General features: G+C 34.6%; 1 protein-coding gene across 1 annotated transcript in view; it reads left to right on the top strand.

The window, feature by feature from the left end:
• The window catches only part of slc24a3 (solute carrier family 24 member 3), a 209,888-nt gene that overhangs the window by 171,737 nt on the left and 21,558 nt on the right, over nt 1-16,593 (top strand). Inside the window, exons 4-11 of the mRNA XM_030156211.1 lie at nt 1,118-1,192; nt 1,393-1,477; nt 2,855-2,958; nt 4,762-4,836; nt 7,837-7,862; nt 8,085-8,138; nt 9,307-9,434; nt 12,181-12,341. Of these exons, the coding sequence (XP_030012071.1) occupies nt 1,118-1,192; nt 1,393-1,477; nt 2,855-2,958; nt 4,762-4,836; nt 7,837-7,862; nt 8,085-8,138; nt 9,307-9,434; nt 12,181-12,341 (708 nt within the window). The remainder of the gene's footprint in view (nt 1-1,117; nt 1,193-1,392; nt 1,478-2,854; nt 2,959-4,761; nt 4,837-7,836; nt 7,863-8,084; nt 8,139-9,306; nt 9,435-12,180; nt 12,342-16,593) is intronic.

The raw sequence follows: 16,593 nt of genomic DNA, 5'->3' as shown, positions 1-16,593 counted from the left end.
TGCCGCTGCTGCATTTTGCACTTTACAGCATTCGAATCACTGTAACTCCTGAACTGTTTGTACTGTCCAGAAAATTCAAATGGCATCAAAAAGCTGAGATCCTGAGCTTTCTGACACTATATAACACTTTATGGCAGCCATGTGGTACTCTACAAATAGAAAGGAACTGTTTCAGAGACTTTCACACAGGCTAAAAAATGCCTGGAAATCACAAAAAATATGACGCCATAATATGGATACTGAATGTTCAAGACCAAAAAGCACGTTTGAGCAGGTGTAAAATAGTTGAAAGTTTATTTTTGCAACCTCAAAAAGTTTCATTATGGACATTTACAGTTGTTTCTGATAATAAATATGCTAAAAACTTAGTCATTTTTTTCCTTTTTTACTAAAACACACAGTTTTAAGCCTTTATTGTTTATAATAATGATAATTAATGGACAGATATTGACAGTTACATTCCTCCTGAAAACAAAGGCGCAAAACAAAAGACATGAAAAGACATTTTCTGACACTTTTATTGCAAAGAAAACATGAAGACATCTAGGCAGCGTGTTAAAATGCCAGTCTTAAAAGGGTTAAAGGCTACAACAGTGACCAAAAAATACCCAAAACTGGAAAAACAAAAATCCTCCAACTCATCAGGCTGTGTTGAAAGACATTATGCAACACTTAGGTTTGGAGAAAATCAAATTTTCACTAGAAGATAATGTGAAGTTATTTTATTCAATTTGGCAGCCCTTTACAGATTACTTTAATATTAAGTCAGTAGGCAGACAACCCCCCCCCCCCCTTTTTTTTTTTTTAAGTGTCTATGTGTGTGTACATGTGAGTGCAGGTGTAGTGTTCTTGTTCTGACATCACATATTTTGGATACTGGATATGACTTTTTTATATTGTCATTGTTCTCATTTCAATAAAGAGTTAAAATAAATAAATACCCACTTTGGTTAATATGATTCTAACTTACTTCATGACACCGATATAAAAGAAAGGATCATGAGCTTAGTGAAAACAGACTGTTCTTGTAAATGCTTTAAAACAGTAAGCGCTGTGAGTGTTAGCAGGATAAAAGTGTGTGTAATTCCCTAAATGTGTGTGTGTTTGGTCTCTGCAGGCGGTCTACATGTTTTACGCCCTGGCCTTGTTGTGTGATGACTACTTCGTCCCCTCGCTAGAGAAGATCTGTGAGGTAAGAACACACTACAAGTTGTTAATGACGCCTCTACTGAGCCTTAAAAACCACTAACAGGTAGATCAGTGTTTGTTCATTTCTGTCCTTTTGATTGAATGCATTCATTTGTTTTTCTTCTGTATTAATTGTTCTCATCCTTGTGTCTTTCTTACTTTCCTTATTTTTATTTATTTTTTTACATTTTGCTTTTTCTTCAGCGTCTTCATCTGAGTGAGGATGTTGCTGGAGCGACGTTCATGGCAGCGGGAAGTTCAGCTCCTGAACTGTTTACCTCTGTCATCGGTGAAAAGAAACACACACACACACACAAACACACACACATTCACACCGAGGTTATAATAGTTTTTTTTTTTTTTTTATGGTAGTTTAGTTTTATTTAGTTTTGACTTTTTTTCCTCTCATTCAGTTAGTTACCTCCGCCAAGGAGGTTATGTTTTTGCCAGGGTTTGTTTGTCTGTTTGTTTGTTTGTTTGTTTGTCTGTCCGTTAGTGTGCAACATAACTCAAAAACTTATGGACAGATTTTGATGAAATTTTCAGGGTTTGTTGGAAATGGGATAAGGAAGAAATGATTAAATTTTGGTGGTGATCGGGGGCGGGGGGGGCCCACGGGGGGGGCCACTGATCAGCCTTGGCAGAGGTCTGCGCTCTCCGAGTGCTTCTAGTTTTAATTTGTTTTTAGAGCAGGTTTGCTAGTTTCTGTTAGTTTTTGTTTTTTTCTAAATGCTTAGTTTAGTTTAGTTCTAGTATTAGTTTTAGTTTTTTCATATCTTTTCTCTTCTTCAGCATCGTATTCATATAAATCCCAGACAGGACTCTGCTGCTTTAGTCTCCATGTTTCCGACTCTTAACCAAGTGATGAACCGTGAAATACCGTATGGTGCCGCTAGCTAAAATTGATGGAGTGAAATAATCAATTTCATATCAATCCGACATTGGCCAAAACGAAGGGAATTTTATCGTTAATTTTTTTCCGTTTTAGTTAGTTTTGTAAACACACACTACAGTTTCAGTTAGTTATCGTTTTTTTTCTTTTAATTATAGTTTTTATTTATTTCAGTTAACGAAAATGTTTTTTCAATTCTAGTTTTCGTCATTTCGTTAGTTTTCATTAACGATAATAACCTTGATACACACACATATCACATCCTTAGGTTTTTATAATTATGTTGTTTTTGCAAGTACTCCAAGTGTCACCAAACAATATTGTCAGTGTATTTCTGTTTCCTGTGCACTTCTGCATATGATTTAAAGAAAAACAGAGGGATTAATTAAGTGTTAACATCTTCCCACTCCTTTTCAGATGTGTAAATAACATTTAAATTATATTAAGTATTTCTTTTGTGCAATATTATAAATGTCTTTTTTTTTGCTAGTGATTATTTGCTTCAGGCATTTGCTTTTGCTTTCATTTATAGAGTAGATAGAAGCATAATACTGTATAAAAGAAGAGAATAATTAATAAAGCAGTGGAATATCAGTTAATTAAGACTTACAGTGTGATAAGAACAGACTGTAATGAGTCCATTTGTACACACATGAAAAGAGAAATTTTTCAATATAAGAGTGAATCAACTGCACCAACAAAAGAAAATGGACTGTATTTATCTATATTTTATGTGATTTTTCTAACGTTTTGTTTTGTGTGTGTGCTGCACAGGAGTCTTCATCACGAAAGGTGACGTCGGCGTGGGCACTATCGTGGGTTCGGCTGTTTTCAACATCCTCTGCATTATCGGAGTGTGTGGGATATTCGCTGTACAGGTAAACAACACCTTACAAACACATCTATTACGGAATGAATGAGTCTATTATGCAGCAGCTGCACATTCACTCATACATTTTCATACATAATTCACAATCTGGACTGAAACTACTTGTTGTCTCATGTCTTTACACTGTTTATTTTCCAGCAAAGAGATTAAAGAGTAAAGAGGGAAGTTAAAAACAACCTTAACCTCCTAAGACCCAGGATATGTCAGCCAAGTACCAGCTTTTTTTGTTTTTTTATTAAATAAGTGTCTATATTGGAAACATCATGATGCAACAGTTTTTTCAGATGCAGTTTTTAAAATTTTTATGGAATGTCCTTTGTGGCAGACAGTTTTCTTTTCTTTTTTTTGTATAAAGTTGTGAAACTCTTGTCCACAAATGTGGACAGAAAACCCATTTCTGGGTCTTAGGAGGTTAAAAAAATGATCCTTTTTTTTCCCAGAGCGAATCAACAAACCACCAACTCATAGTATTTTACTGAGAGGCTAAAGACAGCTTTAAAACTGAGCAACTGTTTCAGACTGAACCCAAAAATGAGCTAATAGATCAAATATTTTGCAGAGAAGTTCAACATACCATGTAAATTCTGCAAGTTTTGTAAAGAGAAGCTAAAAACATTATCAAACTTCAGTGCCTTTTACAGAGAGAAGCTAAAAAACGGCAAAAAAAAATGAAAAACACTTTAAAGAGAAGCTAAAAACAACATAAAAATCCAGCAAATGTATAGAGAAACATAAAAACAGCTGAAAAAAAAGTAGTTACTACAGGAAAGTAATTCAGGTTAAATATTTTTTTTTGCTTTTTTTTGGATGTTCGTATTCTCTGTAGTGAACGTGGAAACATCATCTTCTTCAACATCAGTTCATCAATAAAACTCACGTAGTTTTACAAATAACAGTGGTCGTAGACAATTGTTTTTATGTTGAGTTAATGATATATTTCGCTGAAAATGTCACTTTTGTATCAGTTTTCTATGTTCTGATTTAATAGGCTTTGAATTTACTCTAAGCTTTTAGGAATATTGTCATGATCAGTAAATTGAATTTAAGAAAATACCTAAAAATGCAAAATGAAGATGATAAAATAACAATAAGCTCGGTCAATCATTTTAGTTGGAATGAATAAAATGATTGGTCAGAGTTTTATTAGAAATACAGTCGCGGAAAAAATTATTAGGCCATCTAAAGTCATCAAAAACAATGGTTATACAATCAAGTACTAACTCGTGTGTGTATCATGTGACTAAAACAGACAGAAAAGAAAACATGGAGTGCCCAAAAGTACTGTTTTTGTCAGTACAATGCCATAGATATTGATGGAAGAACTGAAGTGATTTTGGTTATTATCAAGAAAACATGGAAAATGATTAGATATCAGCTCTGAAATTAAAGTCTTATGAGCTATTTTTGTTGTTATCATTATATTTGTCCAAAGAAATGTACTTTTAGTTATACAAGGCATTAAAATGAACAAGAAATTGAAGAAAACAAGGGCGGTCCAATAATTTTTTTCCACGACTGTATTTGTGATGTGTCAAAAATATTTTTCCCCTATGTAATCCCACAAGGAAAGGAGAAACATACTTGCAAGATTTTTTCATCCTGTTCAGATTGGTTGTTATGTAAGACTCAAATACACACAGTTTGGTGGTTTATCTTGTTAGTAGTGCACAGCAGTGTAAGTACCTTGCAAAATGTGTTACTCAACAGCACAAAAATGTAGTTTGGTTTCTACTAATTTTGTATTATCTCACTGCTCCCTGTCTGTTTATCTGTCTGTCTGTCTGTCCTGCAGACGATCCGTCTGTCCTGCTGGCCTCTGCTCAGAGACTCTGTCTACTATACTCTGTCTATTTCTGCTCTTATAGTGGTAAGAGAACACTTACATAAAGAATCAGCAAACACTAGACTACTTTTACTACACTGTAAGACCGGATAAGTTGAGTTTCCTTAAAAAATCTGAGGTAACCCGTTGCCTTAAAAAATTTAAGTAATGAGTAATGAAAACTTAAGTGTATTAAACTTAAATGCCTGATTTGAATGGCATTGCTATTTTAAGTACAGCACACTAAATGCCAAGTGAATTTAACTTAACCCTTTCATGCATGAATTATGAGAACCTTCGTCAATTTTTTTTTTTTTTAAGTGATTTTATCCATCTTAAGGCATGAAAAAAACAAACAAACAATGCAATTGAAATATTTTTATGAACCTATTTTTTGTGGGGTTACACAAATGTCCACTCAGCTGGACACACAGCATTTAATTTTTGAAGCAAAGAAGCATGTATTTAAAACCCATCATCAGAAAGTCATATACTGTGTGAAAACTATGAAATGAAAACATTTTTAATCCAGCTAATCTGATGTTTTCTCAGATTTTAACATACTCAAATACTAGTTATTACTCACTTCACAGAGATAATTTGAAAAAAAACCCTCTTTGTTTAAAAAACTGTTAATTACAGGCTAATAACAATTAAAAATTAATTTACAATAAAACGTGTTACTGCAGATCAGGTTTATCAAGAACAGCAAAGTTACAGTAATGGAATGAATTGCAGTGTTTGGGATGATGCATAAGCGTCCACTGTGTTGGCTGATATGAAACTAAAACAACCAAACCCATGAAAATGTAAGAGAACAGCTGGAGAATAACTGTCCACTCTAATGACCAGTATGCATGAAAGGGTTAAAATCTGATGCAATGTCAATTGCTTTGTATAATCATTAGACTTAATATCATCAGTTCATTGGACTCAATTCCAAGTTAATTTAAATTAAAATCTTTTGCAGTATAAATTGTTATGCAAAATTATTCAACTTAATATGTTGTAGCATGGATGGAAGTTAGACAGGAAGTAAACTCAATGTAATTGGACAGTACAGGAAGTGCTTTTAATTTGGCAAGGCATAAAGATTTACATTGAAAAAGAACAGTCATACATGAACAGTAAAGCCATTGTTCAATCTATGGCTCTCACTCAGGGTGCAGCTCTACAAAAATACAAAAACAAACACAAAAAGGCCAATAAATACTGCCATATACACATTAAGTCCAAATTAACACTAACACCACAACCCCACTGAACCCCTGCACAGAAAAATAACACATTTATAACAACATGCCCAATACCCACAATGCAATGCAGAGATAAAAAGGTGTGGCCATGACTAAAACTTAGTGATTTAAATCCATTCAACTTAAACTTTTTCGTACTTTCGACTATGTCTACAAATTAGTAGAGTAGACTTCACATTTTGGTAATGTAATAAAACTTAAATCATTTGAGTACATTGGAATTAAAGCATTTTAGTAAATACACAGTCCGGGCTTGCAGTGTAAAGTGTTGCAAAGAATTGCAACTTTTTATGTGTACTTAAAAAATAAAAATTTTTTGCGGCTTTTACCCATAAAAACCCAAGCATCCACTGTCGACCAGAAGCATCTACTGACATAGGCAAGGCAAGGCCAGGCAAATTTATCTGTATAGCACCGTTCATACTCAAGGCAATTCAAAGTGCTTTACAAAGGCATAGAAACACATAAAATGACATAGGACAATAGCAGAATCAAACATGAAACAAAGGGAAAGTGCAGAAAACATGCTCCACTCCAGCAGAAACCACTGCGTCTGGGGGTACCAGCCTTGTCGTGAGTGCAGTTTGCTACTTGCGTCCCCGGGGACTCAAAGAATCCCAGAGGCGGCTTCTCTGCGAACAGCGGGTTATAATCCTTCTGTCCCGGGTCTGAAAAACCTTGAAGCCCAATCTTGATTAAAATTAAGAATTTAATGTTAAATCAGTCAAAACAGTTGAAATTGTGAGTTGCAGTACAGGTATTAGAACTGAAAAAATACTCTAATCAAAGGCAGGTGTAAACAAATGAGTCTTTAACCTTGATTTTAAAGAACTGAGACTTTTAGCAGACCTACAGTTTTCTGGTAGTATGTTCCAGATGTGTGGAGCATCAAAACTAAAAATAAAAACCCAAATCTAAACTGTTAAATACCTGTAGATCCACTAATCCTAACAATACATGTAAATAATTGGTGTAAAATAAAGTTTGTGTTCTTTTCATGGACATTAGATATGACCCATTGGGACATTTAGAGGCTCCGTAGTTACCATGGAAACACCGTCATCTTCTACATCACTGATTCTCCAGTAAAACCCATGGAGTTGGATCAATGATTGTGAATTGAGACACTAGGTTTATGTTCAGTTATTGACATTTTTGCTGAAAAAGTCAGTGTTTTTTTCAGTTTTCTCTGTTTCTGATATAATAAACCTCAACTTTAATCTTAGCTTTTATGAACATCTACATGATCAGTAAATTAAATTTAAGAAAATACTTGATTTTAACTGAAAACAGAGGATAATATTACAATAAATGGTGATAAACCACTTAAGAAAGGTTAAATAGAGAGAAAAATTAATTTGGGAACTACCACAATAGTCCCACTGGGCCTTTATGGGTTAAACTTGTATTCCACTGCATCTCAGATGCAAGTACTGTACTTTTTACCCCCTTCATTTATCAGAGGTTGATTTAGTTATAAGTTACCTTGCAGATTCTTCCATTACAGGATGTTTTACCATCTCTGTAGTGACAGATTTGGTCTCGACAGTGGATAATCGCTCAAATTATACATCTAAACTAGAATGATCAGTTTTTATATCAATATGAAATTTGGTTAACTGGTAACTTACATCGTCAAATCTTGTTGTGTAATTGTTTCTTTTACAGAATGAAACAGACGGAAGTATTGTTCCTAAGACTAATTTTTCCTTGGTACATGGTACATTTTGGTACATGTTGTATTGAGTGAGTTTTAATTGTTCTATCACTCTGCTCTTCTGCCCCACAGTTCATATATGATGAAAAGGTGGTTTGGTAAGTTTTATTTACGATACTGGATTGATTCATGCTGTCAAACGTAATCACATGTATCTTTCATCTATGTGATAAAGAAAAACACTGCCTAATTACTTTATATGTCAGGTTGTAGCCTATATCATGTGGAAAACACCATCTAATATGTCAACTAACTGTTTTTCCAACAAAATCTGCCAAAAAGGAGTCACATGATTAATTCAATAATTCTGTGTTTTCCAGGTGGGAGGCTCTTACGTTGATCCTCATGTATTTTGTCTACATTTTAATTATGAAGTAAGTGTGAATTCGCTTCAGGCAACACACACAATAATCATCATCTGTCAGTACAAGGTCATTGAATGTCCTGGAGGAGAATATTTATGGGATCTCAGTGTTTTTAGGAGCTATACATGAATTAACCCTCCGATATCCGGGTGCGCCTTTTAGGCACACTTTGCAGTTTGTATTAAAAAACTTCAGATTATTTTTCACAATTTAAATAAGGTTAGAATTCAAAAGTTCATTTTTGCATGATCTTTAAAATTCTGGCCACCAACTAAAATTAGCACATTGTAAACAAAAGAAAATCACAAGACTAGCATCTGTCTCCCAAGTGTGCCAAAAATGCACTGTTTCTTCCATTTGACATGTATGATTAGGGTTGACCTTGATTTACAAAAATAAAATCAAATTAGAGCAGAAAAAGAAATCAATATATAATATTTAATAGTTTGATTTATAGGTGTGCCTTTTTGGCACACTTGGTGACAGATGCTAGTATTTTTGAACATTTGACCTAGCGCCAAAAATAATAATGCAAATTAACCAATGTTGGAGTTAATCACTGACATATGCCAGGCTGCAAAAATCAAATAATATGTGATCCACTTTTTATGTAGTATATTGAAAAAAAAGTACTTTTTTGTGTTTTTTGCATCCAAAAAAGTGATTTGTTTACATTACAAACACAGCATTTAAAGGGTTAAAAAAGGTGACAATTGTTGAGTATTTGGTATTTTTATTTACGGCTTAAGTTGATGAAATAGAAAAACGTGTAAAAGAATTAAAAATAAACTGTATGAAACTTTTTTTGACATTATTCCACAAGTGTGCCAAAAAGGCACTCTTAGTGCTTAGTAAGGGCATTGCTGGACAGGATACCGGAGGGTTAAACATATCAATGTTGTTCAGTATTTATTGAGGAACTAAAATGAATACCATCAGTTTTTTGTTTTGTTTTTTTTGCCTCAAGGAATTGCATTTTTTTTTACTGTGTAGTTCAACATGGATTGTTGTATTTTCTTGGATCAAAACAATGGATTGAATGTGAAACCTCATGCAGAGATCAGTTGTGGTGGCTTCTACATAAAACTGGATAAAGATAAACAGCAGCTCAATGTATACATCAGAAATCATGGGATGTATACAATCCACAAATTAACTAGATTTTTACCTGTTTTAGGATGAACTCGTACGTTGTTCGTTTTCTGGAGAGGCGGAAAAAAAATTCAAGCAGTTTGAGGAACGGAGCGGCGAATAACGCAGAACTAGACGACGGCTGCGACGCAACAGCTGTGTTATTAAAGAAAGGTACTGTGGGATTTTCACTTTTTTTTTGTTAATAGCTGTATCACCTGAGAAACAAACTGACTCTCATCCAGTGTTATAGAAGGAAAATTAATGTGCAATAATGTGATGGCTGTGTTTGGAAAAGGCCATTTCACCGAAAGCCATATATTTAAAAGGTACTGTTGAAAGAAACTGAAATTAGTTATTTTTATAGATTTAGGTAAGGGGCAAATAACATTTTATACAGAAGATTAGCGACATTATTAGCACTGATTTAAAAACTCCAGCCATAAATAGTGTTTCAAAAGCCCAAGACTTTACCATTTTTGATGGAACTTGAACATTTTTAATTTCTGCTAATTAAAATGCTAAACTGTGGTTAGCATTCTCTGGTGTTAGCAAGTAGAGCTGCATGTATTCATCATCTAATCGGCTACTTGTCAACTATTTTGACAATCAATAATCAGTGAGAGTCATTTTTGAAGGAAAAAGTGTAATCTTCAGTAGTCCATCTTCTTGTCTTGTCTTGATTAAATAAATAAATACATCCGATATGAAGACCCCTTCTGCTTACAGGTGGGGGGGCAGCAGGGTGGGTAATTTACCAATGCTCTAATGTTAGTATTTGATGTGTGATGATGTGATATGTTTGGAAAAAATAATTTAAAAAATGCAAGTCATAAAAAAAAATAAATACATACCGTAAATAAATAATGTAATTGATAAATGAACCCTAATTGACACTGACAATAACCGTTTCTTCAAGACCTGTTAGCAAGCTAACTGTTAGCTGCTGCTAGTAAGCTAGCATGTGCGATTTTCCTGTGTGTCAAAGCCTTGTAATTTATTAAAAAAGGAATAAATAAATAAATAAATAAATCACATCTAATGAAGCCAGAGTTAACACTTGTTTTTATGCCCTTCAAATCCCAGACATTGCTACAAATTACGTCAATACTGGTGAGAGGAAGTAGCGTTTTTGCACATTAGCTTCATATTATGCTGCATTCCAGGCAGCCCGTAACTTGTGTTTTTCCAACCTCCTACCGGTGAAAAGGCACTGGAATGGCATTCAGACCTGTGACTTCCTACCCGTGAACTCGCACTAGAACAGGGGTGTCAAACTCATTTTAGTTCAGGGGCCACATTCAGCTAAATTTGATCTGCAGTGGGCCGAACCAGTAAAATAATAACATAATAATATATAAATAATGTCAACTCCAAACTTTTCTCTATGTTTTAGAGTGAAAAAAGGGAAATTACATTATGAAAATGTTTGCATTTACAAACTATCCTTTCAAACAAACTGAAAAAAATGTGTAATTTTAATAATATGCTTTAGTTTATCATTTACACATACATTATAACTTACAGATTACAGTGGATCTACAAATACACAAAACATTTAGTAACAGGAAGAATATTGTTAAAATTGCACTTACTTCTCTTAAGACATTTCAGGTTGTTCATATTTGTTCAGGTTATTCAGATATTTTTGCAATATTATACTTTGTTTTAATGTAAATACATGAAAACATTTACATTTTCAAAGAGAAAAATTTGGAGTTGTTAGTATTTACAGGTTATTATGATGAACCTGAGATTGAATTGGTCTGAATGTGGAACCTGAATTAAAATGATTGTTCATAGTTTAGTGTAATTTTTGTATTTCACAAATTCATCCCAAGGGCTGGATTGGACCCTTTGGCGGGCCGGGTTTGGCCCCCCGGGCCGCATGTTTGACACCTGTGTACTAGAAGATCGATGTACTCCCAGTTCCGAGCTCTGACATCAAGTAGCAATGGCAGCCCCCATGGATGTGGTGTTTATGCAAGTTGTTTATTAAAACAAGGTATTGCTCTGACATTATTTATCTGCAAATGTTCTGCATAATCAGAAGCTACTCTAGTGTTAGCTAGTTTTCAGTCCATTGAGTGCAAGAATAAATTAATACCAAATACAGTACGTATCCAAATATACAAATAACATAAAAGGTAGAACAGCTTCTCTTGCCTCATTTTTACTCCTGTGTTTCCCTCAAATAAGCAAAGAGCAAACACCTTTGGCGATAGAAATGATTGTAAATGAGCATAATGTACAGTCCACCATGCTGGTTTATTTACATCTAGCTAGCACAATTTCTTGCGCTCAGGCAGTTTGGCATGACTTGCCTGGAACGTTACAAAGTCATGAGTCGTGGTTTGAAGTCGTGACTTACGGGCTAAAAAAATGTCCTGGAATGCAGCATTAGCTACAGTTGTCACCCATTCAGTGCAACAAGACATCATTGAAAGGTGCTAAATTATATCAAGGTTCAAGGTGACTTTATTAATACCCGTAGGTAGATTTGTTCTGCAGTCTGGAGAGGGTATCTCAAAGACAAACAAACATTAAAAGCACAGGACACATACAGAGGACAGATTAAAAACAGTACAGACAGAAGACATGGGCACGTACTACCAGCAGCTCATTGATCATGGTTGAAACAGACTTGAAATAAATAGACAAAAAAAAAAAAAGACTAAAATAAAAAAAATCCTCAGATCTGACTAAAAATACCAATATAAAATATGGAAATAGTGATGGAAATGAGATATTTCTGGTGTTTTCCATCCAGCTGTTTCTTATCTGTCTTATCTGGAAACCATTCTAGCCATTATACAAAACAATCTTTGCTCCAACAGTCGTGTTCAGTTTAATATCAGATGAATGTGGCAGGCATACGTCTTCAGGTCAGCGTGATTATTTGCCTGTATTTGCCGTACAGCTAATCACCACAGGAAGACGTCGGTGCTGATGGTGGACGAGCTGCTGTCGGCTTACCCCCACCAGCTGTCCTTCTCCGAGGCTGGCATGAGGATTATGATCACCAGCCACTTCTCCCCCAGAACCCGCCTCACCATGGCCTCGCGAATGCTCATCAATGAGGTAAGAGCACACAGAGATGCACTGCAGCTGCACAGGTGATTGAAAAAAGTGGCTGGGAAAAAAAAAAACAAAAAACGATTGCTGCCATTTCCAATTTGAAGCAGGCTGCAGTGTGTTTTTCTCAGAGGGAAAGGCGTTCAGACAGACTCTTTAACAAAGTAATCTGGTGCTGTATAAAGACCTGGACTACAAATCAACATCTGCCCAGAGAGTCTACACATGCTTTTGTACAATATGGTCAAGGCTGAGTCAAAATGCAATGTTTAGTTATCTTATGAGCCATACAGATAAACAAAATTGGGTTAAATCATAAAATTACATCTAGCATGCTATATACACTATATCAGGGGTGTCAAACTTATTTTAGTTCAGGGGCCACATTCAGCTAAATTTGATCTGAAGTGGGCCGAACCAGTAAAATAATAACATAATAATATATAAGTAATGTCAACACCAAACTTTTCTCTATATTGTACAGTGAAAAAAGTAAAATTAAACAATGAAAATGTTTACATCTACAAACTGTCATTTCAAACAATGTGAATTACCTGGACAAACTGAAAGGATAAGTGTAATTTTAACAATATTCTGCCTCAGTTTATCATTTCATGGGTGGCCATGGCTCAGTTGGTAGAGCGGGTCGTCCAATAACCGAAGGGTTGGCGGTTCGAATCCCGCTCTGTCCCAGTCAGTCCGTTGTGTCCTTGGGCAAGACACTTCACCCTCCTTGCCTCCAGTGCCACCCACACTGGTGTATGAATGTTTGGTGGTGGTCGGAGGGGCCGTAGGCGCAAAATGGCAGCCACGCTTCTGTCAGTCTGCCCCAGGTCAATAATGTAAAGCGCTTTGGGTGTCTAGAAAGGCGCTATATAAATCCAATCCTTTATTATTATTATTATCATTTCCACATGTTCACTATAACGTACAGATCACAGTGGATCTACAAACATACAAAACATTTAGTATCAGGCAGAATATTGTAAAAATTGCACAAATTTTTCTTAAGACATTTCAGGTTCTTCACATTTGTTCAGATTATTCACATGTTTTGTGAAACTATACTTTGTTTCAGTGTAAATACATGAAAAATATGTACAATTACAAAGAGAAAAAATTGCAGTTGTGAGTATTTATAGATTATTATGATAGAACTTTACTGGTCTGACTCACTCTAGATTGAATTGGTCTGCATGTGGAACCTGAACCAAAATGATTGTTAATTTCTTAGTAGCTATTTTTGCATTTCACAAATTCATCCCAAGGGCCAGACTGGACCCTGTGGCGGGCCGGATTTGGCCCCCAGGCTGTATGTTTGACACCTGTGCACTATATGGACAAAAGTATTGGGACTAGGGGTGTGTATTGGCAAGAATCTGGCGATACAATACAAATCACACTACTAGGATCACATAACTATATATCGCGATATATCACGATACTGTTAACAAAGCGATATTTTTTGTTTTGTTTCTTTCTTAAAAGATTATTTCCTGGAAAAATTTATAGTGCAGCATTTGGATAAATAAAGTTTTAACATGCAGTTTTACCAGTACAAAAAAAAAACACACACAAATAAATAAATAATGTTTTACAGACATTACAGTTTAAGATCCTGCTTAAATGTTCGTATTCTATTGCGAAAAGAATACATAGTGTTTAGTCCCTGAATTATCCAACATCAGAACATTATTTTTGTGCATTCCCAATAAAAAACAAACATTTGCCTCTTTCAGACAGTAAAAAGTGCTTTTAGGATGCTTGAATTATCCCTTATTTGACAAAAAAGCGTTATCAATTTCATAAAAATTACATTTATGACCTGGAATATCACAATACTACTTTTGTAGTATAAAAACAACAGAACAAAATACCCATGTGAATATAAAAATAGCTTGAAAAATAAAACACAAAAATGAACCTCTGCCATGTCTGCATTTGAATAAATACCTAAAAATATCGATACAGTACTTTTTAATATTGATACAGTATCTTGAAGTGAAATATTGTGATATACAGTGATACCGATATTTTCTTACACCCCTGATTGGGACTCGTTTTTTTTTTTTTGTAACAAGGGTCTGGGATACAAAACAATAATGACAAATGCCATAATATAGTTTTATACTGTGACAAATATCATTGCATTGCATTGGTTAGTTTGATTTAAATTGCTATTTTTGTTTCCAAAATGCCTCAGAGATGGTTTTTACTTAATATCTCTCAACACTGATTTTGTTTTTTGTTTTTTATCCATGACTATGATTTTAAATGTTCTACCTCTAAATTTCTAAAATATTTTTCACGCTTTGATTGTAAAAAATAATTTTGTACCACAGCTAACCATCTACGTTCTTCACATCTCACTTTGGAAAAAAAAAAATCTCCCATTAAACTTAAAGGAATCATTGATATTTATAAACTCTATGGACAAAAATATTGGTATATTGAGGGAAATTAAGTAAAAACCATCACTGAGGCATTTTGGAAGCAAAGATAACAATTTAAACAAAACAAACCAATGCAATGATATTTAGCACAATATTTATTACATTTGTCATTATTGTTTTACAGCCCAGACCCCTGATAAAAAAAAGACACACCTGAATTCAATGTTTCCCAATACTTTTGTCCATATGTATTTTTTTATTATTTAACCTTTATTTAACCAGGGAAAAAAATCCCCATTGAGATTAAGAACCTCTTTTTAGTATATAGTGTATATGTTATAAAATAAATCGTATATGTTAGTACAGCTGAAATGTTTTGATAAAAGTTAAGCTTCAGGGTTGTTGTTTTCCTTTTTGTTATTTTGAGAGTGCTTCGGTCTGTGATGGTGTCACTTTAAGCTCTGAGACTTGAACAAACCATAGCTTTTTGATGCTACCGAGACCTATCATTTGTGATTTCAGTTAGGTCTGTGAAATCACAATGGAGAGGTGTGTGAGATTTATTTCAGCTACATGTCAGCAGTAAAGCAAAGCAAACAAAAGAATAACAACTGAGATGTATTGTAACGCTTAATGGGCATTTAGATAAGAATTATTTGCATTTTTTTTGTATTTTGCTGAGTGGTAACAGACATGTTACAAACTATTCTATGTCCCAAAAAACATTAGTCGGTCTTTCTGCAATGATAACTTTAAAAATACTGCATCAATCAAAATACAATTTCAGGGCATGAAACTGTAAATTATTACCTACATCTTGCAGAAAACCCCATTTGATTTGCTTCAGTGGTCACGGAGGAATGGGGATCTTTGTAAAGCATGTCAGAAGTCCCTTCCCTCCAAGTTTTGTAAGGAGACGTGTTGTCCATTGTGTTCACATCGTACAAATACGATATTGTTACCTCCGCTAGGAGGTATTGTGATAATTTTGCTTTGTGTGTTTGTTTGTTTGCAGCTTTACGGGAAAACTATCACAACCATCTTTACCAAATTGTACCCACAGATAGGCCTAGGCCCTGGAACAAGCCCATTAAATTTTGGGCCAAGTAGGCCAAAGTTCAAGGTCACAGCAAGGTCACAAAATCTCAAATTTTCCTATCTCTTATCATTAAGCAATTTTCGAAAATTCATATAAAATTCAAAACGACTCCGATTAGCCTCCAATTTGATCCACCCGTAGCTTATAACAATATCTTGTATCTGGCAAAAAATTGTCCACATCCACTGTGGAATGTGGACTCTGTGGACATTTCAATTTAACATTGAAAATCCCATTTACGACACATTTTTCATTATAACTCAACAAATATTGATTGGAATTTAATATAATTTGACATACACATGACTGGTACCAAGCTTCAACTGTTTCTGCTGTATGGAACCACCTTGAAACTCTTTAATTTAAAAAGAAATAGTCGATCCACACATGCACACCATTCGGGGTGCTTGGTGGAGGTTTGCGTTCTCTGAACACTTGTTCATTCTGTTCTCGCACAGAAATATCTCTTTTGAAAAAGTGATTGCTTGTTTCTGCTTGCTGACCAACCATTCTGAATTTGCAGTTTGAGAATTTGATAGGTAAGAATCAATGTGAAATGCTTGTCAACTGATGTTAGCTTCTTAGGGAACAAATGCAAAATGGTAATTGAGAGATCAGTACATCCTTCAACAACAAAACCTCACATGAGTACACACCATTGATATATTGTTATGCACAGAATTTGAATTAATTTGTTAGTTGCCCTGTCAGTTGTGAGCAAAATATCTTCATTTATTTGGATGTCAAGAACACCCAAGTGCCAAAC

This window comes from Sphaeramia orbicularis, chromosome 15 (assembly GCF_902148855.1).
Source record: "Sphaeramia orbicularis chromosome 15, fSphaOr1.1, whole genome shotgun sequence".
Taxonomy (NCBI): domain Eukaryota; kingdom Metazoa; phylum Chordata; class Actinopteri; order Kurtiformes; family Apogonidae; genus Sphaeramia; species Sphaeramia orbicularis.
Note: the sequence above shows the minus strand (reverse complement) of the source record. Positions and strands in the feature narration are given on the sequence as shown.